Source organism: Lontra canadensis, unplaced genomic scaffold, assembly GCF_010015895.1.
Source record: "Lontra canadensis isolate GAN:19392208 unplaced genomic scaffold, GSC_riverotter_1.0 scaffold74, whole genome shotgun sequence".
NCBI classification, from domain to species: domain Eukaryota; kingdom Metazoa; phylum Chordata; class Mammalia; order Carnivora; family Mustelidae; genus Lontra; species Lontra canadensis.
Window position 1 is genome coordinate 2,286,469 of NW_022631068.1, and position 27,011 is coordinate 2,313,479.

The 27,011-nt window shown below is 53.8% G+C and overlaps 1 protein-coding gene across 1 annotated transcript in view; it reads left to right on the forward strand.

Annotated features, from left to right (window-relative positions):
- OTOG (otogelin) overlaps positions 1–27,011 on the forward strand; it is an 80,299-nt gene that overhangs the window by 41,182 nt on the left and 12,106 nt on the right. Inside the window, exons 27-47 of the mRNA XM_032881248.1 lie at positions 498–632; positions 880–1,026; positions 1,320–1,439; positions 2,909–3,025; positions 3,718–3,874; positions 6,618–6,644; positions 9,159–9,326; positions 12,039–12,317; positions 13,908–14,025; positions 14,716–14,795; positions 15,308–17,103; positions 17,932–18,100; positions 18,407–18,552; positions 19,152–19,241; positions 20,434–20,617; positions 22,941–23,161; positions 23,370–23,508; positions 25,054–25,248; positions 25,461–25,673; positions 26,277–26,381; positions 26,551–26,658. Coding sequence (XP_032737139.1) covers positions 498–632; positions 880–1,026; positions 1,320–1,439; positions 2,909–3,025; positions 3,718–3,874; positions 6,618–6,644; positions 9,159–9,326; positions 12,039–12,317; positions 13,908–14,025; positions 14,716–14,795; positions 15,308–17,103; positions 17,932–18,100; positions 18,407–18,552; positions 19,152–19,241; positions 20,434–20,617; positions 22,941–23,161; positions 23,370–23,508; positions 25,054–25,248; positions 25,461–25,673; positions 26,277–26,381; positions 26,551–26,658 — 4,714 coding nt within the window. The remainder of the gene's footprint in view (positions 1–497; positions 633–879; positions 1,027–1,319; positions 1,440–2,908; positions 3,026–3,717; positions 3,875–6,617; positions 6,645–9,158; positions 9,327–12,038; positions 12,318–13,907; positions 14,026–14,715; positions 14,796–15,307; positions 17,104–17,931; positions 18,101–18,406; positions 18,553–19,151; positions 19,242–20,433; positions 20,618–22,940; positions 23,162–23,369; positions 23,509–25,053; positions 25,249–25,460; positions 25,674–26,276; positions 26,382–26,550; positions 26,659–27,011) is intronic.

A 27,011-nucleotide genomic window follows, 5' to 3' on the forward strand; every position in this document is an offset into this window, starting at 1 on the left:
TCCCCCCATTGACAGACATTTAGATTGTTGCTGATAATTTAAATGAATACTTTTGTGCATGTATCTCTAGAATCTTAGAAATGGAATTGCCATAAAAAGCTTCATACACATAAGATGTTATTTGGTGCTTGCAATTTGCCCTGCAAAAAGGCTTACAATATTGTCCTCGTGTATATAAGACAGTACCCCTGCCCTATACCCCTGTCAGCACCAGCCATCCCCATTATATAGCCATCCATCCATCCATCCCTCCCTTCCTCCCTCCCTCCCTCTGTCAGATACTTTTTGGAGATGAGTACATGCTAAGCACAGCACTAGGCACCCAACAGTGAAATTGAGCTTCAGAGAACTGGAGCACATTGCCCAAAGTCACACAGTTAGTAAGAACTGTAAGTGGATTGGAAACCACATCAGAGTCCATGTCCCACTACCTCTGGGCCTGTCCGCAGGCTCTTGTCTCTCCCTGGCTTTACTGAACTCCCTTATCTTCTCCCCAGAGCACGTCAGACCTCAGTTTCTCCGTGATTGTTGAGAACATAGACTGCTACAGCTCTGGCTTCATCTGCAGGAAGTTTATTTCCATCAATGTCGGGAACTCTCTCCTTATCTTTGATGACGACTCGGGAAGTCCTGTAAGTCCCAGAGAGGGTTCAGGCTGCACAGACAGTCTGTATGTTAGTAGGGTCTGGGGCAGAACAGGGCCGGGGATCCAGTTCCTTGGGGCTGGTAAGTCAGCAGCCCTGACTGAACTCCTTGGTCAGAGTCAAACACAGAGCGGTCAATGTCAGCGTGTGCGGGAGGCATGTTTCTGGAGCTGGGAACCTGACCAAGGTGTTGGGGGACACTCAGCCTCAGGAATGACCATCTCTGTCCCTCTAGAGTCCTGATAGCTTCTTGGATGAGAAGCAGGAAGTCCACACGTGGCAAGCGGGGTTTTTCACACTGGTGCATTTCCCAAGGGAGCACATCACCCTCTTATGGGACCAGAGAACCACAGTGCACATCCAGGCTGGGCCACAGTGGCAGGTACTTGCATGAGCAATGACCTTCCCAGGGCCCTCTGCTCCTACCTGGGGCTGACCCAGGCCACCGGGCATCCTTGCACGAGCTGTCCCCTCACTGAGGAGCCAGGAGTATCATGCCTCCCTCCCTGTCTGCCCCCACCCCACACTGTGCCCTTCTCCTCTGACTCTTCTCCTATCCCTCTTTACATCGTGGCCCCAGAAGTTGCTTCGGGTTTTTGATGGACTCCCAGGCTCATGACAACCACTCATCCCTCATGTTCCTGAAGGTGACTGCGGTGTCCTCTCTTCTTTCAGGGCCAGTTGGCGGGACTGTGTGGGAACTTCGACTTAAAAACCATCAATGAGATGAGGACTCCAGATAATTTAGAGTTAACGAATCCTCAGGAGTTTGGCAGTAGTTGGGCTGCAGTTGAGGTAAACTTCCCTAGGCTGGCTTCCTCCCTTGCTCAGATGGGCCCCGGCTGGACCGAGGGGACCTGGCTCCAGGTCAGGGACACTGGTGGGAGTGGGACTGCTCATGCAACGGCTCTCCTGGCCTCTGACCCAGAGGCCTTCGACTCTGTTCTGTGGCCCAAGGGCATGTACCACCCATCTCACAAATCAGGCTGCACCTGTGGCTTGGATTAAGCCCTCCTGGGAGGGTGGGGGGCTGAGGAAGAGAAAAAGTCTTTGTCTGAGGAGAGATGACCACTTACTTACTAGGAAAGATGAGGTTTGTTTGAACAAGACCATCTCAGCCATCTCTGTGCCCCCAGTGCCTGGCACTAGGTCGGTCCAGAGAAGAGCCCACAAGAGACCCATGTAGACTGAGGCAGTCAGAGCAGGCTTCTTGAAGGAGGTGGGAGTAGATTGGTACTTAAAGGCCGTATTTGGAAAGATGTGTGTATCAGAGAGAAGGCCTCTGAGAGGGAGGACAACTTTAGCAGAGGTGGAAATGTGGAGGATGTCCCTGGGGTTTGGAAGATGGCTGAGGCCCCCGAGTTGTGAGCTATGGGGGAAAATAGCACTGAACCAAGAGTGAGAGACCTAGGTTCTTGTCTTGGGCCATCCAGTGACTCGTTGAGTGAGCTTGACTAGGTTCCACCTTCTCCATGGTCCTCTGAAGGAACTGTGCCAGGAGAGGGATGGAAACTGGATTTAATCTCTTGTGACAACTCTGATCAGTCAGAAGAGGTGGCCTGGGAAGCTGTGTTGAGAAATACTTAAGACTCACAACAGGCTCGGCTAGAAGAAGATCTGCGATTGATTAATTATGTCTGCCATGGGTCCGGCAGCAGAGAGTGGTCATATGAGTGTTACGTATGTGCCTTTCACAGAGTCATCCTAGGTGCCTAATTCTCTGTTGGGGAGTAGATGAAGATGAGCTTATATAGACTGGGATCAGGGAACAGTCATGGCTTGGAGCCCATTGTAATCCTGAGGTGGGACAACGCTCTTCTTGTAGCCTCAGGGGAGCGTGCTCTACCTACTGCCATTTTAGAGAAGCAGAGAGGAGAGCTTCCGCGTTTTTGCTAGCTGACGGCCAGAGGGGATCCTCAGCTCCTAGGGAGCACCCACCATTCCCACCATGTAAGAGTCCCCTCCATGGCTGCTTGCTTCCTCCCAGCCATTAAGGGGGAGACTCCAGGGAGATGGGATCTATTGTCTTATGTAACATGAAAATGCAGTCACATACACTTAACTGTGTCCATCCCACCACCTCTTTCTTTTGTCTGTTTGAAGCAAGTCATGGGTCCTTCCCACACTCAAGGGGAGGGGATTATACAAGGACTTAAACCTCAGGAGTCAGGGGATCACGGGGCTACGCTAAGAGTCTGTCCACCACACGAGGCACCAGGCGTTGTGGGGGTAGGGAGATCAACAGTCCTGCCTTTGCCTCGCAGTGCCCAGACACCCTTGACCCCTGGGACACGTGTGTCCTGAATCCTCTCCGAGAACCATTTGCCAGAAAGGAGTGCAGCATCCTGCTCAGCGAGGTGTTTGAGATCTGTCACCCCGTGGTGAGTGGACCCCAGCCCCAGTTCTCCTGAGCCCCTCCCCACCTTCCCCTGGTCCCTTCTGCTCTCAGAACCCCCCACCATGCCTATGGAGAGGCACCGCAGGTCTAGAAAGGAGACCCACCTCTGCCAGTCCTCTGCCTCCAACCTGCTCTGATGAGCTTGTCCTATTTCCCCAGGTAACCCAGGACAGACAGCCAGACAAACAGCTTCCATGCCTTTTTCAAACCTATCTCGATCTGGCTCTTCCTTCCAGTGAGGGAGTTTCTCTGCACAGTGGACACAAACCCTCGTGTGCCCTGGCATGTCAGCCTGTTGCCTCTTCTGCCCTCCGTGGAGACGGAGCATGGCACCCCCCTCTCCCAGGGCCTCGAAGGCTGTCGTCGGCCTGGCCTTGCCTCTCTCTGGCCCTGGCTGGGTGTCCATAGCCCATGTCTGTTTCTCAGCCTCACCGTTAGCTTCTGGATCCAAAAGCATAGGCCTGGCGAAGGCGGGAGCTTAATTCTCAAAAGTGGGGTCTGCCTGGGCCGTGGAGTTTTTCCCTCTGAGCTGCCCTCAGCCCACCGGGTTGCTCACCCCAGCCTGCAGTCCCTTCATGTGGACACAGAGCCCTGCTGCTGGAGGTATTAGCTGAGAAGCCAAAGGGCTAACCTTTGGGAGCTGTCCTCTGACCTCTGACTTCTGACCTCCTCCAGGTTGACGTCACTTGGTTTTACTCAAACTGCCTGACAGACACCTGTGGATGCAGCCAGGGTGGTGACTGTGAGTGTCTCTGTGCCAGCGTGTCCGCCTATGCCCACCAGTGCTGCCAGCACGGGGTAGCTGTGGACTGGCGGACCCCACGCCTCTGCCGTGAGTATCCAGAGCGATCACCCTGTGTGGGGGGTGGGGGCCCTTTGTGGGCAGGCCCAGAGGCCGCCATCACTCTGGCTGGGGTTCTGGAGTACTTGGTACCAGCTAGGCACCAACTAGTGTGCCTGTATCTTTCATCAAATTCATAAAATCCCTATCAAGTAGGAGTTCATTCCTGTTTCACAGCTGAGAAACAGGTTAGACAGCGAGAGAGATGAAGCGTCACACTCAAGGTCACACGGGTTAGTGGTGGAGCCAGGGCTTGTCTTCACGTGGTCTGGCTGCAAATTTGTGCTCTTAACCACTTTACCAGGGGAGTCAGGAGCCCCGAGTTTCAGACCCACACCAGCCATTTGCAAGCTGTGTGGCCTTGTAGCAAGTTACCCAAACTCTCTGGGGATCAACTTTCTCATCTGAAAAGTAGGATGAGAAAACCTGCCCCACCAGGTTTGTTGTGAGGATCAAATGGGACTTAAAAAGCCTTTGTCAGCTAAGACATACAGGCCCCATTAGAGGCAACACAGGACCTCGGATTATTCAGAGCAATGGTGGCCTATAAATGCATTGGGCTGTACGCTCCATCTAGTAAAGATATTTCAAGTATGCGTTCATACACAGATACACATACACAGATACACACACACACACACACACACACTATTGGTAGTATACATGTGCATCATCAAACAGATACAAGAGTAAATATTTTAAAAAATGAAATAAAATATATAGAACATTACATTATTCACGCACCTATTATTTTTTTATTATTTGTTCCTGCACGCCAGTGGTCTTCCTGGCACCAGCATGCCTCACTTTGGGGAGCAGTGGTTATCCCACAGGCTCTGGGACCAGACTGTCTGCATTCAGGCCCAAGCCCCACCCAGCAGGGTGACCTGGGGCCCGATCTCCACACTCGGATTCCTGCTTGAGGGCTAAGAACCCTCCCTTGCAGGGCACTGCGAGATTTCAGGGAGCTGGCACATGTGAGGCACGGGGCACGCTCTCTGTGCTATCGCTGAGATTGCTGTCATTTCTCACGGGGACATGGGTGCTGGCCTATCCTGAGCCCTGAGAGCTCCAGGAAGGATGATGCTGGGAAAAAGATGGAGAAAAATCTGCCTCTGGCCTCCCTTTTCTCCGACCGGTTTCCTCTGAGACCCTTCCACTGCAGAGGCTCTGTGGCCGTGCTCAGTGGCCCTCCCTCTATTTCTCAGTAAAAATCCTTCATGAAGGAGAAGGGAGCCCAGATTTACCCAGGATCCGCTGTGTGCCTGGCCCTGGGCCTTCTGCGCATTAGCTCATTGATATTTGGGGCTAGGGACACCTCACCTAGGACACAAGATTTAAGGAGGCACAAAAAACTCAGTAATGGAGATAAATCGCATTTTAAGGAAATATTTTTTTAAAAAATCAAACTCAGTGTAAAAATATCTGTGGCTTTGATGAACAAAATAGTAAAGTTTTAAGTAATGACAGGGTCGATGGTATTGATTTTCCCTTCTGCCTCAGTATCTCATGTGGCTTGGCTAAGCGCTATCACTGATCCTGTCCTTGTTTTAAATTTTTGATATTTGGTTCATCTGGATATTTTGCATTAATTTAAAATATTTTAAAACAGTGCATTAAAAAATTATGTGTCTTAATTACTGAGGTGTTTGATGCCCCCTTCCCTTTGGGACGCAAGGTGAGCACCTGTTTTGCTCTAGTCCAGAACTCACAGATCTGGGGGGCAGCTACCCCTGGTGGTCCCATATTATAGAGCAGGGTGCTAAATTTCAGAGAGTTTGAGTAGCATGTCCCAGTAAGCACAGGTGAAGAGTGAGAGAGATGGAATTTAAACTCAGGTCTGACTCTTCTGGACTACCTCCCACTGACCAGAGACTCCAACATCAAAATTTCTAGTTCAGACTTGTGAGTCAACAAATGAAGGAAAGGGAGTCCTTTCCCATAGCCACACTGTGGGTCAATCTCACGGCTAGTGCTCTTTCTAGAGGTCAGTGCCAAATGCAAAGAGATAGTGTTGATCATGGCATTGGGGATAAGGGGTGGAGTTGGTGGCTCTCTTTAGACCATGCTTTTGAGTGAGGGAGGGTCCTCCTCTGCCTTCACCCCAGGTCTACCCAACTGGCCCCTCATGGCCTTGCTTCTGGCTTTAGGTGCCCCTGCAAGGTCCCCCAGTTTGCTGCAGTAGACTACAGAATCCAAGGCTGAGATGCCTGGACAACAGGCTGTGGTGCTGAGCTGGGCCACTAGAGGGTGCGCTGAGCACACACTTGGAGGAGCTTGTTGTAGCCTGACGGACACTACACTGGGAGGCCTGAAAAAGCCTTGCCCTGATTCCCTTCCACGGAAGGTTCTTGAAGTACCAACTTCTATCTTGTGCTTGCATTCCTCCAGGACCTGCCACAACATTTGTGATTGGAGTTCCCACTCCTTGATTCTAACCTTGCCCTTTGGTGGTCTCACAAGATGCCCCATTCTGTCCAACACACATTCACTCATTCACCCATTCGCTCATTCGATACATGCTGAGTGCCTCCTCTAGGCCAGGCTTTGAGCTCTGCACCGGGCACACAAGGAGTTTTGGTATTTCTTTTACCTTAAGATATCTGAGTCCAATGACCATGACTAGATCTTGGAGTTTGGGAGGCAGGCCAGATCTAGGACAGCTGGGATGCTAGGGGCCGTGACTCTACCCATCTGTTCCAGGCTTCTCAAGAAGTCTTGTTCTCTCTTTCAGCGTATGACTGTGACTTCTTTAACAAAGGTAAGCCCATCTGCCCCAAGTGGAGCCTGGGGGCGCTGAGTACTACCAGCCCCGCCCTGCTGCCGTGACAGCATCCGCTGACCCTGGAAGAGCTGTGACAAGGTGCAAGGAGGGACCGCACCGAGTGGAGAGAACCAGACATGTAGAGGCTGGGCTGCCCCAGAACTCTGTCTCTAGAAGCTCCTGCGGTCCCTCTCTCGAGGCCAGGCCAGGCCACCTTCCCGGGAGTTGTTCTCACCCAGGGCAGCTTCATGAGGGAGTAAAAACCCCATTCCCACCAGTATGCCACGCTAGGGCCATCACAGACTTGCTCATCAGGCTCATGAAAATATTGTCTTGGGTCTCCTGAAGGTTTGAGAGGCGAAGTCAACTGCAAACTGCTCTTTCTGAGGATGGCTGGGGCAAAACCTACAGCTTGGTTCAGCCTGTCAGATTCATCTTCCAATTTAGCCAAGGTCACAGGGTGCCAGGAATTGCTCCAACTTCTGTAGTAGCTAGGGTGAAAACACCGGTTGAAACTAAAGACCCAAAGGAGGCTAATGTCCAGTGTGAGAGCTCATTACTCAGTTTAGTCACCAAGGTGACGGGCAATAGGGTGGAAAGTCAGATCCTGGCAGAGTTAGATGCTTGTCAGGTCCTTGGTACCATTCATCTTTGACTTCTGAGCCCCGCTCCCTCCCCTTCTGGGTCCCACGCCAGGAACAGGCCTATACGAGCCTAGTCCCAAGCTGTATCCTCAGTTACATGCATTATCAGATTTGGGGTTGAGACGTGTCCCACCAGCAGAGCATAGCAGGCGAAATGGAGAGGGACGGACTAGAGACCAGAAGACCAGTGAGGGGGTCTGCGAGATAAGAGCTGGGCCAAGGTGAAGAATGATAATTCAGGGACTCCAGGCCCTCCAAAATGTTAGCCCCCAGGGACTCCCGAGGGCCAAGGGCTCCCTCCTGGCTATGAGGAAGCTTTCCTTATAAGAATGAATAATGAATAAGAATGAGCCCGTAACAGAACTGCAGTCCCTGGGACAGGCAAGGGCTGGCTGACATCAGGCAAGACATTTCAGCGAGACAGCTCCGAGAAGAGTTTTCTCCCTTCTGTGGCATTTTGGGTGGCAGTAACTGGCAAAGGACAAGCTGTTTCTAGCATCGTCCTCCTACTCATCCTCCTACCCATCCATTCCTTGCTCTGCTCTTCTACCAACATGTTCTCCGGTCCAGGCCCTTTGCTGGGTGCTGTGGAATCAGTGGTCACAGAGACCTGTCCCGGCGGTGCGCTGGAGCTGGAGCTGGAGCTGGCTGACATGGGCCCTAGAAAGCCATGGGGTGTGCCTACTCTCGGACATTCGGCCGGTGGTTTGAAACTGACCCCGGCCGTGAGCCGTGGAAATCAGCAGTCACTGCAAAGTGGGGTTTTGTTTGTTTGTTTGTTTGAGAGCTTACTGTTGTCCGTTTACTAGCTCAGTGCTGCCGGTTTCCCTTGTGGTCCAGGAGACACACGTGTATCCGCCCCCCAGGTCCCCCTCGTAAGAGCCGTGAGCAGGGCAGGCTGTGCTCCAGGGGCTGGTGGAGTGCTGAGGAGGAGGGATGACGTTTGTGTGTGGCGGGAGAGGGTGCAGGGAGAGCTTCTCCAAGGAGGTGACATTTGAGCTGGGCCCCAAAGGTTGAGTAGGCGTTTGCCAGGCACAAAACACGGAGGACTCCTCTGAGTGGGCGGACAGCATGAGGACAGGCATGAGGTAGAGCACAGCATGGCTCTTTCAAGGAAGCCCTAGAGAAGTTCAAGGTGGCGGGCCAAGGGTGTGGGGAATTGGTGGGGTGTGGGGTGTGAAGGGTCCCTGAATTCAAGCTGGGCCCTTGGAGTGCATCCTGAGGGTAATGGGGAGCCATTAATCCCAGCAGGGAGTGTGTCTAGAAAGGGGATTCGGGCACCTGTGGGGAGGAAGCCCTGGAGTCTGGGGCAGGGTGGCTCTGACACCAGAGGCAGGGAGGTTGGTTTTAAGGCAACTGTCTAGGAAACCCCTGGCCCTCTCTAACCTATACCAGCAATGGTAGGAACCCAAGAGCCACAAAAAGACACATTTGAGATAAGTAGGTAAACACTGATGTTGAGACTGAGACCCACTGACATTCATCCCTCAGGCATTGAGTGAACAGAGACCATCTCTGAGGTTGAGTCCCAGAGGCAATCCTGACTAGAGCGGTGGCTGCAGGACAGGCCAGTGGAGGGACATCTGCAGGCATGGGGGTGGGGCAGAGGTCTCCCGTGGGTGGCCCTGTTCCCAGGTTTCCTGTGAAATTATTCAGGTGGTGTGCAGAGGGTCACTTCCCATTAGGGACTGACTGCCTAGAGCTCATGCCCTTTCCTTCTTGGGGACCTGAGCTCCCTGGGGCCCAGGGTAAGGGAAGTGACTGGAAGTAGCTCTCTCGTACCCTCTCTTTTCCCCACCTCTGGCAGGATGGGAGGTGGGCAGAGGCCCAGGGAGGCAGGCCCCACGACTGGACCCCTTCTTTCCAGCACTAGGTAAGGGTCCGTACCAACTGGCCAGCTTGGCTGCTGGCAGTGTCTTAGTGACCAGCAAGGCAGTGGGCGGTGCCGTGGTCCTCGTGAGCACAGAGGATGTGGCTCCAGGAGACATTGTGAACTTCCTGCTGACGGCTGCACTATACAAGGCCAAGGCACATGGTAAGGCCTACCTCCAGCCCCACTGCAGCCCTTGGTGGAGGGAGGGAAGGGTACTGAGACCCTAAGCAGTCTGCAGTCTCTGGAGAAATGTGGGGCTCCAACAGGTACCCCTTTCCCAGCCGAGACGAGCCTCTGGGTCAGCCTGTTAGTCTGTTCAAATGGACACCTTCCATTTTCTCCCTGGAAAAAGCAGGGAGGCCAAGGTCCAGATGTACCTCTAGACCTTGCTTTATACCATTGCTGTGTTCTGGTCAGGCATGGGGGCAGCAGCTGCTCCTTCCTCTCCTTCCCCTCCTTCCTACTCTTAATCCTCTTTCCCCTCTCCTCCTCCCCCTCTTCTCCCCTGTCCCCACCGTCGTCCATCTCTTCCTGCTTCTCCTCCTCTTTGGCCTCCTCCCCTCCCCTCCATTTTGGAGACTGGATAGACTGTAAGTCCAGAGGGGCACTGGCTGATGGACTGACTCCTGGGGGCCTTGTTTCTCTGAATGAAAGAGCAGCTCTTAATGGGCTCAGGTCATTATCCTGAATTCTGGGACACGTCTAGAACCAGCCATGGCCTCTTGGGTCACAGACGGTCCGCAGACCTGACTGGCTTCGCTTTAGTGGGCACTGTCCTCCCTTCAGAGTTCAGTAGTGCTGAACGGGGGGTAAGAACCTTGCCTGGCACAGAGGGAACCCTGGATGGTATTTTTGCTGGGCCCTGGGACAGCCAAGGCCTCAGTTCAGCCAGTGCTGGGAAGTCTTTCCTGTGCATTTGTGTGTGTCCCAGTGTGTGTGACCACTGTGATCAGCATTTCTACCCCTGCACCTGCTGGCCCCATCTAATCAGTGTCTCCCCAACCACAGGGATGAGGCCCATCCCAGCATCCACTGGACCTGTGACCCGAGACACTTCTCACAGGGTTTATTCCTGTCTCAGAATTCCAGTTCTCAGATTCTTTTTTTTTTTTTTTAAGATTTTATTTATTTATTTGACAGACAGAGATCACAAGTAGGCAGAGAGGCAGGCAGAGAGAGAGGTGGAGGCAGGCTCCCTGCGGAGCAGAGAGCCCGATGCAGGGGCTCGATCCCAGGACCCTGGGATCATGACCTGAGCTGAAGGCAGAGACTTAACCCACTGAACCACCCAGGCGCCCCCAGTTCTCAGATTCTGAGGGTCTGTAGCTTACCTGGTTATGATGACCTCGCCCCTCCCCCTCATCCCTCCCTCCCTGCCTTTACCCCTCCCTCCTGTTCATTGAGCCCTATTCCCAGGCCAGGCACAGACCTGGGCACTGGGGCATCAGGGATGGAAGAGACACTTCCCTGCCCACCAGAAATCCACAGTCCCATCTAGGAGACAGACACAATATGAGCATGATATGGTCGTGCCTGCTCCTGCGTCCCATCCCTGCGGCCGACTGTGTGGAGGTGAAGATCGTGGGATCTGGCCTTAGCCTGCCTGGTCTCCTAATCCTGCCTCCCTCTTCCACCGGCACTTTGACTTTGAGTCTCTCTTCCCTCATCTGTAAAATGGGAATAACAAGAGCATCCCCTGCTGACCTGTTGCAGATTTTACTTGTTTATGATGTTTATCCTCCTTCCACTTAAATGTAAGTTCCATCAGGGCAGGGATTTTGGTCCTTTTGTTTCCGATTGTGCCTACAACAGCACCTGGCACATAGTAGGGTCTCGGAAAACATGAGCTGCAGGAGGAATGAATTTGCCACCTACTAAGCTCTCTTGGAATTTAATAACCCAGCAGGCAGAGGTCTTGCTTAGCATCATGCCTGGCACATAGTAAGTTCTTGACAGATACTACTTAGTGTTTTTCCACCAATAATGAATCTTTCCTCTGGTTGCTTCCTGTCTCCTCACAGCTGTTCGGGGGGTGTGACAGGGCTACATGTGCGGGGAGGGCAAACACATCGAGCCCCACACTAGGCCTTTCACCTGTGCCATGTTTTTTGCCCCTCACCACGGCCCAGGCACGTTAAGTCATTCACTTACGTCATAGCCAGCTGTGGCAGACCGGGACTCCTGGACCCCTCCTTGTGTGGATTTGGGGGTTATCCACCCAGCAACAAGCTCTGCTTTCTAGAACTGGGCCTTTGTGGACACAGGAGAGAGGACAGCAGAGACCAGTCGTGGGGCTCAGGGCAAGCCCCTTCTCCTCTCAGGGTCAGTTTTCCCATCTGTGAGTTGGACTCCACATTCCCTCAGTCTGCCAGCTCGGACCCTGTGGGATTCTGTGTGGAGCAGGACCAAGCTGGGGTCACTGACACCTGTCAGATCAGCACCCGCCAGCCTGTCCTGAGTGTCCAGTTGAACGTGACTCTTCTAGGGTGGCCGTGTCTGTTGGTCTGCTCACTGAGGTCTCCCCAGCACTATCAGAGCATCCTCCAAATGTTTACAGAGTAAGGAAAGGAGGGAGAGAAAAAAGGGAGGGAGGGAGGGAGAGAAGAAGGAAGCAGAGAAAGGAGGTGGGAGGAAGACACCTCCCAAGGTTTGGCAGCTGGTAGCTTCTCTAACCTTCCACTTCCCTCCTGCAGGGGTGGTGTGTGTAGAGGGCCGGCCGGCAGGCAGAAGTGGGCAGGCAGGCGTGGAGGAGCAGGGCCCAGCTACTCCACAGGCAGGTGGCTGTCTTGAGTCACTGAGTGCATATGCACAGCAAGCTCGGCCCCTCCTCTGGACCCCTCCCTGCGCTCACCTCACGCACCTGGCTCTTTACAGACCCGGATGTGGTGTCCCTGGAGGCAGCAGACAGACCCAACTTCTTCCTCCATGTCACAGCTAACGGGTCTCTGGAGCTGGCCAAGTGGCAGGGTAGCACTGCCTTCCACCGCCGTGCCTCCTTCTCACTGCACCGGGGGACGTGGCAGGCTGGCCTCGTGGCCCTGGAGTCACTGGCAGAGCCTGGCTCCTTCCTTTATGGGTCGGGCCCCACGCTGGTCCTGCGGCTGTACGAGCACACAGAGGTGTTCCGCCGCGGCACGTTCTTCCGCCTTCTGGGTAGGTGTCCACCCCGCCATCGCCTCAGCCCCTCCTCACACCGCCCTTCCTGCCCTCTCCCACCGTACCCTCCCAGCTGCCCCCAAGAGGCAGAATTCCCACTCTCCTGGCAAGGGGATGCCATACTTGGGTGCTGCCCCTAAGATGGGAGGTGGCCTGATCTCCATGTTGGTGGCCTGGGGAGCCATGGGCAGTGGGGCCTGGGCCCAGCCAGCTTCCTGGGTCCTGCCTACACCCATAGGCCAATTACATGGTCTAAAAATAGGGCAGCCTTTGTGGACACGAGGTAAGAAGGGTTCCTGGCTGCAGCTTGCAGAGCCCACTGGCTCAGGTTTCTTGCTGATGGGGACACATGCCTGCCCTGTGAGCTCAAAGACCTCCCCCTGGGCACCAGGCTGAGGGGCCAGCAGCCTCCCTCTGTCCCCCGTGGGAGGCCCAGGACCCTGGGCAGTGATGGGGCAGCTCCACACCCTTTCCAGCTAAGGCCAGGGGGTTCCAGGGCTCTGCCATCCCCCTGGCAGGTGGGTCTGCCCCCAAGGGCTTGCTCTCTGCTTATACCCTAGAGGAAGTGAGCACAATTTCTCTACCACTGCAGGCAGGCCTCTCTGTCCTGCGTGGGCACATGCGTGTTTGTGCCTGTGCGGGCGCCTTGAGCTGCATGAATGGGTCCATTATATATGTTCACAAACATATTTCCAACCAGCCCCCCCATTGATCATGGGCCTTGCTCTGGGCCTGGTTCATAGTTGGTGCTCCCCAACTGTAAGTTCTCAGTTCTGGCCTCCAGGATCCTAGAAAAGCAGGTTTCTTCAGAGCCCACCCATGTCTCCCCAGTCAGGCCATGGTTTCAGAGACAGGTTGCACGTGTTAAGATGGTCTGGGGTCTCGTCTGCCTCCATGTCCCCCATTGCCTGCTTTCTCTGAGGAGTCCTCATCTGTCAAGGCACTGGCCACAGGACCTTTTTTTGGGGGAATCTCTCCTGCGAGAGTAATTTTCCTGGCATCTTCTGTGCCTCAGTTTCCTTAGCTATAAAATGGGGATAATAATAGTGCTACATCATAGGATTACTGTGAGCATTAATAAGGAAAAACTTACGAGATGTTGAATGTCGTGTTTGGTGCTGTTCAAGAGTTGGCTGTTGGTTTTGTTGTCATTATTATTATTCTTAGCCACCAAGTGTGCAGGGCAAGCCTGGCCATCAAGGTCGCCGAGGAGCAGGGTGACAGGACAACCTTATGCAGGGGATCAGGGGTCCCAACCTTCTCTTTGGCTAACCCTCAAAGCCCAGCTGCACCTGCCTGCTTTGTACCTCCCTGCCACAGGGTTCTGAGCCCCTACTCCAAGTTCCCACAGCCACATCCCAAGGATCCCCCAGGCACCGACCCCTGCTCACAGGAATAGTTTCCCCTTAGGTTGGTTTTTATTTTATTATATTTTTCTTTGCTGTTCCTACATGTGTCCATTTGTCTCTTCCATGGAGCAGGGTGGGGATAGGTGGAGCTAGGATTATCTCTGTGTCTGTCTCCTGACCCTGAGCTGGTACCCAGTCTCCCTCAGTGCTGGGACTCTGGTGCGGCTCACCTTTCCAGATGCCAAGCCCTCAGGGGCTGCCTACCCCCTCTGTGAGTGGCGCTATGATGCTTGTGCCAGCCCCTGCTTCCAAACCTGCCGGGACCCATGGGCAGCTAGCTGCCAGGACGTGCCGAGGTGAGGGAGCACGGGGTCCGGGTGTGTATGTCAGTGTGTTTGAGCATGTGCATGTGCAAATGGGTGTGTAGTCTGTGGGCAGAGGCATGAGCATGTCCTGAGATGTATGCGTGTGCTCACAGGTACTCGTGATTGCATTGTGTGTTTGTGTGTGTGTGTGTGTGTACTAGAGTGAAGCTGACTGACATGGGCATGTGTGAGTATTGATTTGTGTGATGTGCAAACAGCTGAGCCGTGTGTGTATTCGTGTGGGTATACTAGTATGTGTGGGCCGCACACAACTGTGCGTGTGTACACGTGTGTGAGCTGTATGCATCTGGGGGTTGGTGCAGCTGTGTGTGCACGAAGGTTTCGATAGCCTGTATGGATGTGCAGATGTCTGTGTGAATGTTTTTGAGCCTTGCGGGTGGGACAGTGTGCCTAAATGCAAACACGTGGCAGCGTGTGTGAGTGTGTGCACAGGTGTGTGCATAAGCAGACCTTGTTCATGTTTCTCTCTTGGTCTGAAGAGTATGAGTGTGCAAAAGTGTGCAACGTGCATGTTCAGGTGTATGTGCTTCTGTACACGTGTCTCTGGGGGTTCATGTGACGTGTGTCATAAGGAGGGATGAAGCTGTGCTCACTCCATGTGAGAGAAATGATTGTCCCCCATGTCTCCAGCTACTAATTGGCTCCCTGCTCTGTCCTCAGGGTGGAAGGCTGTGTGCCTGCCTGTTCCACTCCCAAGGTCCTGGATGAAGTCACACAGAGATGTGTCTATTTGGAGGACTGTGAGTGGCCCAGATTTCTCATCCCTCCCTCAGATTTCCTCTAAATCTCCAGCTTCTGCTTTGACCAACCATGCCCAGAGTTCCCAGGTCCCTGGAGAAGCAGGGTCAGCATAGGAGCCTCTGGAAGAGACCCTTAGAGTAGGCAGGGACCCCATCCAGTCTATTCTTCCCACTGAACAGAGAGAAAAATGAGGCCCAGAGTGGAGAGGGGACTGGCTTGGGATCAGATGGTAGGAATGCAGTACTGGCAAAGGCAGACCAGAGGTCCATTGGCTCCAAGCTCGGGCTTTGAGGGATGGGGCAGAGTCCAGACCTGCGGAGTCCTCCAGTCCCACACAACAGAAGCCCCTGGGTTGGTCAGGCTGCCTGACTGGCGGCTGGAGGCTGCCTTCCCCCATGCTCACCTAGGCTGTTGGCTCAGGAACCCTACCTCACAGCCCTGCCCAGTGAAGACCCCCCTGGGGCAGGCAACAGGCGTCCCATTGTCTGAGCTGCTTCTCTCTTTGCCCCAGGTGTGGAGCCCATGGTTTTGGTCCCCACAGAGTCTCTTGGCGACCAGACCCTGCCTCCCGGTCAGGAGCTGCCCACTCTCAGTGGCAAGGAGCTGCAGTTTCCACAGGAAGCACCCGGGCCCCCCTCCCACAAGCCAGTGCATGCTCCCGCTGCCCCACTCACCACAGCTCTGAATCCACCCATGGCAGTTACTGAGGGGCCAGAGCTGACTCCAGGCCCCACACAGGCCACTCTGCAGCTGCCACCGGGGGTCACTTCATCTAACCTCCCTGTCCCCGCCACAGAGGCCCCAGCCAGCATGGGAGAGACAACCAGCCACCTGGCTACCACCCTTACCCCAGAATCCTCATCCCTCTCCCTTTCGCAGCAGACACCCACACCTAGTATAGGGTCAGGGGCTGTGAAGACGACGAGGGTGACTGTGACCTTTTCAGGGAGCCCCAATATCACAGAGTCAGCCCGGTCACCCCCGGCACCTCGCTTCCCACTCATGACCAAAGCCGTGACAGTCCCAGGCCCTGGCTCTTTGCCTATCAGGACCACCCCGCTCCAGCCCTTCCCAAGCTTGGAGTTGCCTACGAGTTCCTCCTCCAGGCCTGTGGCTTCCCCTGCAGTGACCTCCAGGCCTCCCACTTCCTTGGGATCCCATAAGACTTTGCTGACACCTGCAATCACAAAGGTCATGAACAAGACAGGGATGCCCCAGCCCACAAAGGCCCAAAGCATTTCAAGGCCCAGCAGCCTCCCAGCTAAGGCTAGGACAACAGCACAGCAGGTTCCTGTCAGTGCTCTGGCTACCAAGAGAGTGGAGACGGCGCCACCCACGGAGAAGCAGCCTGGGCCCAGCCAGTCCTCAGGCACCCCAGCACCCTCACTTCCAAGACCCATCCCTACTGCCCCACTCCACCCCACCCGGCAAACTACCATAGCCACCGGGCCTCCAGCTCTGCCCCCGGGGACCCCAGCTGCCACCAGCCCGTCCACACTCACTCACGGGCTGGGGGTCACTCCCTTCATGTCTGTGGATTTGACTCGGCCACCCCAGCTCCTCTCTGGCCTGCCTCTCGATACCAGCCTGCCCTTGGCCAAGGTGGGCACATCTGCCCCAGTGGCCACGCCCAGGTCCAAGGGTTCTGTCATCACCCTTCCACTCCGGCAGCAGGCCACATCTCCCACTATGGCCACAACCCCACCTATGCAGACCCTCAGCTCAGCACCGCCTCTCACCCCTGCTGTCGTGGCCCAGGTAGGCCTGCCCAGCCATATAGCCCCTCAGGCAGCAGGCACGGTACCTGGCCTGCTTCTGGGAGCCACGTTGCCAGTCTCTGGAGTCGTGGCCATGGCTGAGGGGGGAGCCCCCACGCTCTCTGCTGCCCCACACAAAAGCACCACAGAGAAGATGGCCATTCTGTCCAAGCAAGTGTCTCTGCCCCCCTGGATATATGGCCCTGCCCAGGGGGTGCCCACAGAACTCACACCTGCTGTGGCCCACACTTTGGCTGCCTTGGCCCCGGAGGCTGACGGCCCCTGGGCCGCCACAGTGCCACTGGTGCCCACATCCTATCCCCTGAGTCGTGTCTCGGCCAGGACCGCCTCCCGAGAGAGCTCACTCGTTCTGCTCCCTCAGCTGGCTCAGGCCCATGGAACCCCGGCTGGACCGCGGCTTCCCGCAGAACTGGGGGCCGAGGCCACCACCAAGCAGTCTGGGCGCTCAGCCCCCGCGCAGAGCATCGCAGCGAGTTCGGCTGAGACCTTAACAACCACCACTGAGGAAAGCACATCTCCCACCTGTGTCGTGAGTGACCTATCAGGCCACCCCAGTGTGGTCCCCTCATGCCCCTCTCTCCTGGGCCACTTGGCTGGGACACCATCATGGCGTCACATTCCTCACGGCCTGTGGCAGCTTCTCCTTTACCAACCACCAGGCTGCAAGATGGCGGTTCAGTCACCGCCCTCAGGCTTGCCCCACACTCTGGAGCTGACAAATTCTGCAGGCTCTTCTGGGTCCCTGATGTCATGGCAGAGTCTCACCATTTCCCTAGGGCCAATTGGATGACTTAGTGTGACACCAGAGCATGGAAACATGAGTGTGCTGGGGGGTGTATATTTGAATCCATAGAGTCATGTGGGACTGTATGTGCGAAGTTTACATGTGTGAGACTCAGGGCGAGCAATCATATCTCTGTGTGTGTGTGCTATATGGTGTCACGAGACAGTGTAGGTCTACATTTGTAAGAAAGATTGTGCATGTGCATGTGCGCATGCTTGTGCATGCGTGGGTTTGCTCAGGTTTCTCTGAGTCTGAGCTTGCATGTCTGCACATCTGTGTAACTGGACCTCTCTACCAGGGCTGGACAGATACGCAGAAACCCCGGGGATTCAGTACCTGATCCCCAATCTCATGCTCAGCTCGTCCCCAGGCCCCTGAGGGGCATGTTGGGTGGGTTGAGGGTGACGACACCATTCCCTAGTAGTTATACCTCTGGGTCCCCTGTCCTGCTACAATTGACATTGGAAAAGGTCTTATGCCCTTAGCCTCGGATGGGGGTGGGGGGAGGGATGGGTAGTGAGGGGCTCAGTAGTAGGCTGGGCACTCACGCTGTCTCTCCACCCTGTGCCCCAGCCAATCGCTGAGCAGGACTGCGTCCGCCACATCTGCCTGGAGGGCCAGCTGATCCGAGTGAACCAGTCCCAGCACTGTCCCCAGGGTGCCACACGCCCTCGCTGTGGGGTCCTGGGCCTCGCAGTGAGGGTGGGCGGGGACCGCTGCTGCCCCCTGTGGGAATGTGCCTGTGAGTCCTGGGGTCCACCGGATCCTCCCCAAACGTGACTTCGGCGCCTTCCCTGGGTGTTCCTTGGCCTTAGGGTAACTCCGACCTGAATGCATTCTCCTGTGGGACATCTTGTCTCATTGTGACCCCTGAACTGGCAGGTCCCTACTCTTGCAGCCTCATCTCTGTGGTGCCTGCTGAGCGACTCTCCAGCCCCCAGGGCCTCTGAATCACTTGGGCAAAGGCCAAGGTGCCTGCACTACGTACCTGGGTGGCCTGGGACCCCAGAAGCATCTGTTAATCTTCTCATCCTTGCCCCTCCCGCAGGCCGGTGCTCAATCTTCCCTGATCTAAGCTTCGTGACCTTTGATGGGAGCCACGCAGCCCTGTTCAAGGAGGCCATCTACATCCTCACCCAGAGCCCCAAAGAAATGGTCACCGTCCATGTCCTTGACTGCAAAAGTGCCAACCTGGTGACTGTCCCCGACTGCATTTGTTGCTGGGGCCTCGGGATTTGACAAGATTTGGAGGGGAGATTGAGCAATGAATTGGGTTTTAAGGGGTGCCAGAGGCAAGGACAGACACAGAAACCCTGTAGCTCTGTCTGTCGGAGTCTCCTGGAATGGCCCTATAGAGAAGGGGCTCGTGGAGTGTACCACCTCGTGGCCCTTTCTGGGGCCTGCACCATTCCCAGCTCATCCCCATTGCCTAAGCCCAGGTGGGAGGCACCCGAGTGCAGAGGAGCTGGGATGCCACTCCAGCCATGTGGCCTATGGCCAAGGATGCTGGCCACAGAGAATCACCTACTAGGGTACCCTCATGAGCCGGGTGGAAGGAGGCAGGGTTTTCGGTTTGTTTTTGCTTTTTGTTTTGGCTGGGTTTACAGGAGGTCAGGTAGAACCAGACATGCTCCCTGGGATTCTGTGCACCATCTGCCCAGCCCCAACCAGTGCCCCTGACAGACTGAGAGGGGGTGGCAGGGAAAGTATGCTCACAGGGGCTCCCCAGCAGGAGGAGGAGGAGGCAACAAGGACTGGGCTCCAAGCTGATGAGGGTTGGGCTCTCTCTGCAGGGGCACCTGAACTGGCCCCCGTTCTGCCTGGTGATGCTGAATGTGACTCACCTGACCCATCAGGTCACCATTGACCGTTTCAGCCGGAAGGTGAGTGCATCAGAGAGCCAGTCTTCCTAGGGTTGCGATCAGGCAAGCCGCAGGGCATCCAGCGGTGGAGGGGTCTTGCTCATGACTGGGGGGCAAGGGTGGAGAGGGAGAGGGACCCTTCCAATGAAAAATAATGCAAAAGGCTCACCTCATTTGTTTCCCCTTTCTCAGCAATCATTCTCCTGTGCTGCCAACTGTTCAATGTCTGAAAACTATCGTTTCATATAATTTGTCAGGGTTTTTTTGGTTGTTTAAGGTAAGAAGGTATATCTAGTCCTTATTACCCCATCTTGATCAGAAGCTAAAGCCCAAGTTCTTAAATGTGACTGTTCATTCCCAGACCTGGGAGGCCACTCCAGGTCCATGGAGCCCCATCCCCTCTCTGCATAGCTAGGAAGGCTCAGGCTGAGAGCTCCAGGGATTTCCCAAGGTCAAAGTTTCCCAACACCGAAGTTCCTGTCCTGGATAATTTGCAAAGTGATTAATAAAACAGTGATTCCTCTAGGAGAGGGAGGTATAAAGTCATTATAAATATTTTAAGATTCTAATCTTTTAATCTCCCATTTCTACAAAGTAAAACTACTAATCCATAGTATATACCAATGTAACCTTTTCAATATGTAGCAGAGGTTGTAGCTGTGACTGTAAAATGGTCAAGAGAATTAGGGTGTGTTGCATATTTAACAAACATTGAGACCCCGGTTTATGTCGGGCCCAAAGGCAGGTGCTGGGTATTCAAAGGTGGATCTGGTGCCTCGATGAGGGAGCAAACAGAGGTCAGCACAGAGATGAGGAGGCCCCAGAGAAAGGGTGTCCAAGCTAGAGGCTGGAGACTTGGGGAAAATCCCCCAGAAGAAATGACCTGAGCAGAATCAGGAAAGAAGGAGAGTAATTACAAAGCGTCAAAGTGTGTGTTTGTTTGGGCACAGAGATGCAACCTGTCTCCCATTATTATGTCTTTTTGTTTTATCATTTTCTCATAAAAATGGTTTCGGAATTCTTTGATGCCACTTGGACAGTGTCTTGGCCACATGTGCCTGAAACAGAGCCTGTTACATAGCTTGATACTGTTTGTTGGATAGATGTGTGGATGGATGGGTGGGTGGGTGGATGGATAGATGGATGGTTGGGTGGATGGGTGGGTGGACGGACAGACAAGCTGTGCTCACATTGAACACTCTCCCCCAACAAGGTGACTGTGGACTCACAGCCCGTCTGGCCCCCTGTGAGCAGACACGGATTCAGAATTGAGGACACAGGCCACATGTACGTGATCCGGACCCCGTCACACATCCAGATCCAGTGGCTGCACAGCTCAGGACTCATGGTCCTGGAGGCCAGCAAAGCCAGTGAGGCCCAGGGCCATGGCCTATGCGGTGAGATGGGACCCAGCTGGGGGAGAGGGGATGGTTCTTGGGTCCACCTCTGTCTCCCAACATAGGTTCCCCTATGTGAACCCAGGGAAAGCTGGGACAGAAGGCCAGGCCAAAGGTAGAAGCAGCATGGCTGCCAGGGGAGAGAGACCTAGTGTCTGGTGTTCTGAGGCTGAAGCTGCCAGCAGGGAGACGGCTCAGAGCTCTGGCCTCGGCCAGTTGTCACTTTAACTGGGATTGTCTGTCGGCTTCCCGGATAGCTTCCTAATACCAGATAATCCTTCCTGTCTGCATAGGCCTGGGCACTTCACAAAGCACTTCCACACTCTGATCTCACTTATTGCAGGTCACCGACCTAACAACCCTAAGAGATGACCATTGAACTAAAAAAGAAAGGGGGCTCAGAGAGGTTAAGCACCTTGCCCCAACTCACACAGCAGAGCTGCCACAACACTGGGGCTCTTCAGACACCAACGTGACTGCAGGAGTGTGCCCTTAGGGACCGGATGTGTTTTGATAAGGAGAAGGGGTGTGCAGGGGGAGTCTGAGTGTGGACAGCTGCTCCCCCACGGGACATTCTGTGACAGGACATTATGATGCCAGAGAACAGAGGAGCACTTCTGTGTTCCATAAACACATACATGTATGTCCATAAATCTGCACCGTTTTGATCATTGACGTTCACACCCCTGTATTCAAAATGCCTTCTTCACGTGAATTAACATGTGTAAGTCTGCTCTCTGCTCATTCTTTCATTACTTACCGTGTGCCAGTCACAGGACAGATAGTAGGCAAAACAGAAGAAATCACTGTTTTATGAAACCTCTGTTCTTACTGACTTACTGATACAAGTATATCTCTTTACACACATACACACACACACACACACACACACACACACACACACACACAGTGCTGCCACCACTCCATCATCTTTTTCTCACCATGTCTTGCTTCCACTCTTTATGCCTGGCAGGGAGTGCTGGCCTCAGCAGTAATCTCCTCCCTAGGATACTCAGGACACCCTTCAGTGACTCAATGTCAAGACCAAAAATGCAACCACTAGGACCATAAAATCTGAAGGTTTTGAGTAAATCATGCTTTACATTCATGAAACTGGTAGCTGGAGGTGTGAGAGCAGAAGTCAGCCAATTTTTATCCAAACTAACACTCTGTGTCCTGGACACCCTGCTTGGGGACCAGGGAGAACTACTGGGAGAGTGAGAAAATTTATCTAAAGGAAAATGAATCTTTGCACTCAGAGCAAGACAGCCCAGCCAAACCAAAATCCGTTCTACAGAACTGGAAGGTCGTGGACGGGTGCCTTCGAAGGGCATCTGAGAAAGTGTTTCAGGCAGAGGGAGCAGCATAAGAAGGTCAAGGGCAGGGAAGTGTGTGTGGGGAGCCTAGAATGCGAGAGAGGAAGCTGAAAGTTAAGGTCATGTTAGAAGCTGTGACAGAGAAACTTCAGCCCCCACCCCCATTTCAATGCCTTACGACCTGACAGAAGTCTATTTCGGGCATACAAAAATTCCCAAGTGGAGACTCCCTCCATCTTGTGGCTCTGCCATTCTCAACACACACTTCCAACTCCACTGCAGGAAAAAGAGTCAGAGAGTCAAAGAATGTTTATGGACCAGCCCGGCCGCAGTACCCCTCACCCTCCTCCTCACTTAGCATGGGCTCCCCCAGCCCCAGGAGATCCTGGGAAAAACAGGCTAGAGAACTGTCCGGGAAGAAGAGGAAAGAGGAGTTACACTTAGCTAGCAGTCTCCGCTAAGGCAGATTTTCTTGGAGTCATTTTAAATTTTCATATAACGTCAGAGCTACTATAAAGAACTCCCATTTACTTTTTGCTCAGATTTACCAAGGGTTCACATTTTGCCACATTTGCTTTTCCTGCCTCTGTGTGTACACAGAGGTGTATAAAATGTGTTTAGATGTGTATAAAGGTGTATAAAAACCACACATAGGTATACATATGTGTATATATATGCATGCACACATATATGATTTTTATATGTTCACTTTTCTATGTTATGCTGTTTTTACATAAATGCATTTTTCTGAGTGATTTGAAAGTATGTCGGAGACATTGTATCCCTCTATCTCTAAATACCTTGGTGTCTGTCTCCTAAGAATGATGATATCTTCCTACACAACAGGTTTCTTAGCTTCTCTGTGCCTCATTTCTCTCATCTGTAAAAGGGGGATAATAGTAATACCAACCTCAAAGAATTATTGTAAGAAATATGCAAAGGGACATCCAGGGACCTGGGAGTGGTGGTAATCATTATGGCTGTTGGGATCCTCCTTCCCTTTCCAGGCATCTGTGATGGGGATGCAGCCAACGACCTCACTCTGGAGGACGGCTCTGTGGTGGGTGAGGCTGAGGACCCCGCTCCCTTTCTGGACAGCTGGCAGGTGCCCAGCTCCCTGACCTCGGTGGGCCAGACCCGCTTCCGCCCGGACAGCTGTGCCACAGCGGACTGCTCTCCCTGCCTTCGCATGGTGTCCAACCGCACCTTCAGCGCCTGCCACCGCTTTGTAGGTACCCACTGGGGCCCGGCGTGGGGGGACCTCCCAGGCTAGGAAGGGCAGTCTCTACCTGCAGAGGGCAGCTCCCCAGAGGTGTTGAACCTGGGGCCAGATCACGAGTCTCCAGAAGCTGGTTGTTGTGCCTGGGCGGGGCTGGGAGGAGCCGGGCCCGGGGATATGGGGAATCAGGGGGAGCAGCGCTGTCTGGCGTGCCCAGGTGCCACCAGAGTCGTTCTGTGAGCTGTGGATCCGGGACACCAAGTACGTGCAACAGCCCTGCGTGGCACTGACGGTGTACGTGGCCATGTGCCACAAATTCCACGTGTGCATCGAGTGGCGACGTTCTGACTACTGCCGTGAGTCAGGGCCTGAGCGGGAGTGGGGAGGACAGGTGTCTCCTCCATGGCTTCTGACGCTCCTGCCCCTGTTAGTCATTGATTTATTCATTCATTCATTGATATTACTCTGTAATTCAAGAAATATTTTACCAATACATCTATGATAAATACATAAATAAATAAGTGTATTTTTATTTAATATAAGATACAATATAAACATATTTAATATACTATATAATAAATATAAATCCATCTATGAATAATTTAACACATTTATTTTTATTATAATGTAGATTAATAAGTCCAATGAATATTATCTGCTTATTATTTAACTTACCTGAATCTCTTCTCCTTCTCTGTAAAATGAAGAAAGTAATAACGGCTCCCCCTAGGGTCGGTTTGAAGGTAACATGAGGTAATGTGTGCCGAGTGTCTCCTGCAGGCCCACCACATGGTTACCATCCAGGATGTATTGCCTTTCTTTTAATTTCTTTGTCATCTTTCTCTTCCTTCCGTCTCTCCCTTCCTTGCCTGAGAAGGGAAGTGAGAGCCACCCCTCCCCATCCCATTACGTTTGCACTGGTGGTGTAAACAGGGGTGGACCGGCCTAGGGCACTCTGATTTATAAATGTGGACACATCCAGATAGGCTAGAAGGAGCTCACAGGAGGACCACGCCTAGAATACCACGACAGATAAAAGATGAAAAGACAAAGTCATCTAGAGTAGTGTTTTCCACACTGTGGGTATGAAACCAACTTTGGGGGTCAACACCATGTTCAAAATATGCAACAGAATAGAAAATGTTAGTGTGTACTCTACCTAGAAAGAGTAAATATTGTTTTTTGTTTTGGGGGGTTTTTTTTTTGAGTAAATGTTGTTTTGTGAACAAGTTTGTTTCAATATATCAGTAATGCTCTAAAAAGAGTTTCAAAAAATATATATATATATCAGTAATTCTCAATCCTAAGCCATCCTTTAAAATCCCTAGGGAACTCCAAAAAGTACGAATGCTGCGCCCCACAATAAGAGATTCTAATTCAGTTGCTGTGGGTGGGGTCCTGGCAAGGGGATTTCCAAAGCTCCCAAATGAGTCCTCTGTAAGGACCACTGTTTGAGGTTTAAGGACCACTGTTCTGCATGGCCGTGTGTACCGGACCACAGTGTAAAATATACTTTCTAAGGTCAAGAAAATTTGAAAACACTGATCTAAAGCAAGGATTTGACAGATGTTTCCTGCGAAGGGCCAGATGGTAAATAACTGAGGCTTCTCAGGCTTTACTGTCTCTGTCACAATTAGTTCTGCCCTAGGGGTGCAAAAGCAGCCAAATATAATAGGCAGGTGCCTGGGTGTGGCTGTGTTTCAATAAAACTTTATTTGCCAAAGTCCGTAGGAGGCTGGATTTGGCCATGGGTTGTGCTTTGCTGCCTTCTGATCTAGATAAGGGAGGCAGGTACACCAAACCGCTTTGCACTCTCTGCTGAGGCCCAGATGACACTCTGAGGCCCTTCCTCACTCTGCCTGGGGTCTGAGCCCAGCCTGCTGCCCACTGTGCCCCTGCAGCCTTCCTGTGCTCCAGCGACTCCATTTACCAGGCATGTGTGGCAGCCTGCGAGCCCCCCAAGACGTGCCAGGATGGGCTGCTGGGCCCGCTCGACGCAGAGCAGTGCCAGGTGCTGGGTGAGGGCTGTGTCTGCTCCGAGGGCACCCTCTTGCACCGGCGCCACTCGGCGCTCTGCGTCCCCGAGGAGAAGTGTGGTAGGTCCCTTCCCGGCCAGGGTGGGGCCCTCCAAAGCTGACCTCACCCCAGGGTCTCCTCATCCCACCTGCCACCCATGGCCGAGGCCCATCTGCCCCCCTCCAGGTCTGCTTTGGGGATGATCAGTGTCCCAGGGAGGGTCAAGCCTGGGATGGTCTGGGTCTTCCCACCCACCTCAGTCCCTTGTGCCCCACCCTGTCCCCCACTGCAGCTTGCACCGACAGCACGGGCGTGCCTCGGGCCCTGGGGGAGACCTGGAACAGCTCCCTCAGTGGATGCTGCCAGCACCAGTGCCAGGCTCCCAACACCATTGTCCCAGTGGACTTGGGCTGCCCGGGGCCCCGCCCTGAGACCTGCCCACGTTTTGGGGAGGTGGCCTTGCTCCTGCCCACTGAGGATCCCTGCTGCCTGGGGACGGTTTGTGGTAAGTCCCGCCTTTCACTTCCCTCAACCTCAACCGCTAAGATGGTTAAAGGGTGCTGGCTCCCCCTGCATACCTTGATGGATAGGACAAGGCTTGGGAAAATCAAAGGGGCATGTGTGGGGTGTGCTGCAAGCAGGGAGAACCCCACCTGGAGGAGAGGAGCCCCCTTCATGAAGCAGCATGAGGTAGGGCTTGAAGGCACAGGCTATGGACCTGAGCAGCCTGGACAGCTCTTCTGCCATTTTGCAGCCTCACGACCTCAGCGATCATTTAATGTCTTCTGTGCCTTAGCTGGTTCTGCTATAGCACGAGACTGATCATAGTCCCTGCTTTCTGGCTGGTTGTGAGATTCTAGAAGTTGATACTGATCTAGGACAGCAGCTGGCACTTGGCCCATCTCGATGAATATTAACAATTAATGCTCTTCTGTCGACCCCTGGACCTTCTGTGTGACGCTCTGAGGCCCCTTCCTAGAATGTAGGTTCTGGGGAGATTGAGAAATGAAGACAAGCTTTCTAGGTGCTGGGGAGTACTGGAGGCCAGGAGGTGGGGGTGGGAGGGTTCCTAGCCTCCAGGTGACATGCCTTGTGGCCCCTGGCCCAGTGTGTAACCAGACTCTGTGTGAGGGCCTCGCCCCTACCTGCCGCCCAGGCCACCGACTCCTCACCCACTTCCAGGAGGACTCCTGCTGCCCCAGCTACAGCTGTGGTGAGAGGTTCTGAGGCAGGGAGCACCGGGGAGTGGGGAACCCCGCAGCTGGGGGGGGGGAGCTCTGGGGACTGGGTTCTGGTTAGGGACTGGGGCAGAGCCAGGCTGGGGACCCAGGCATGGTCAGACAGGGTCTGCTCCCAGCATTTAAGTTCTATCTTTTCTGCAGAGTGTGACCCAGACCTGTGTGAGGCAGAGCTGGTCCCCAGCTGCCGCCAGGACCAGATCCTGATTGTGGGTCGCCTGGGGGACTCGTGCTGCCCCTCTTACTTCTGTGGTGGGTAGACATGCCGGCAGGCGTCAGCGTGCACAGCTGGATCCCGGACATCCCTTTCCTCACACATTTCCCAGGGACGGCTGGGAAGGAAATTGTGGGGCTCACCAGATAGACTGGGCACAGGACAAGGGTGAGATTCCTGTTCAGAACAAAGGGAAGGAGGAAGAGGAAACCAAGCCTGGCTTCACCCCATCCATTACTAGCAGGAGGAAATTGGTGTTTGTTTGGTGTAAAACTTTAGGTAGACAAGGAGGATCTAGATTCTTGCTCCAGGACAGGCCCTATGAGGCCACGAAAGGCTCCTTGAGTTCAGCTCCTGTCACAGCTGGGTTTTAGGTACCCCTCCCACCAAC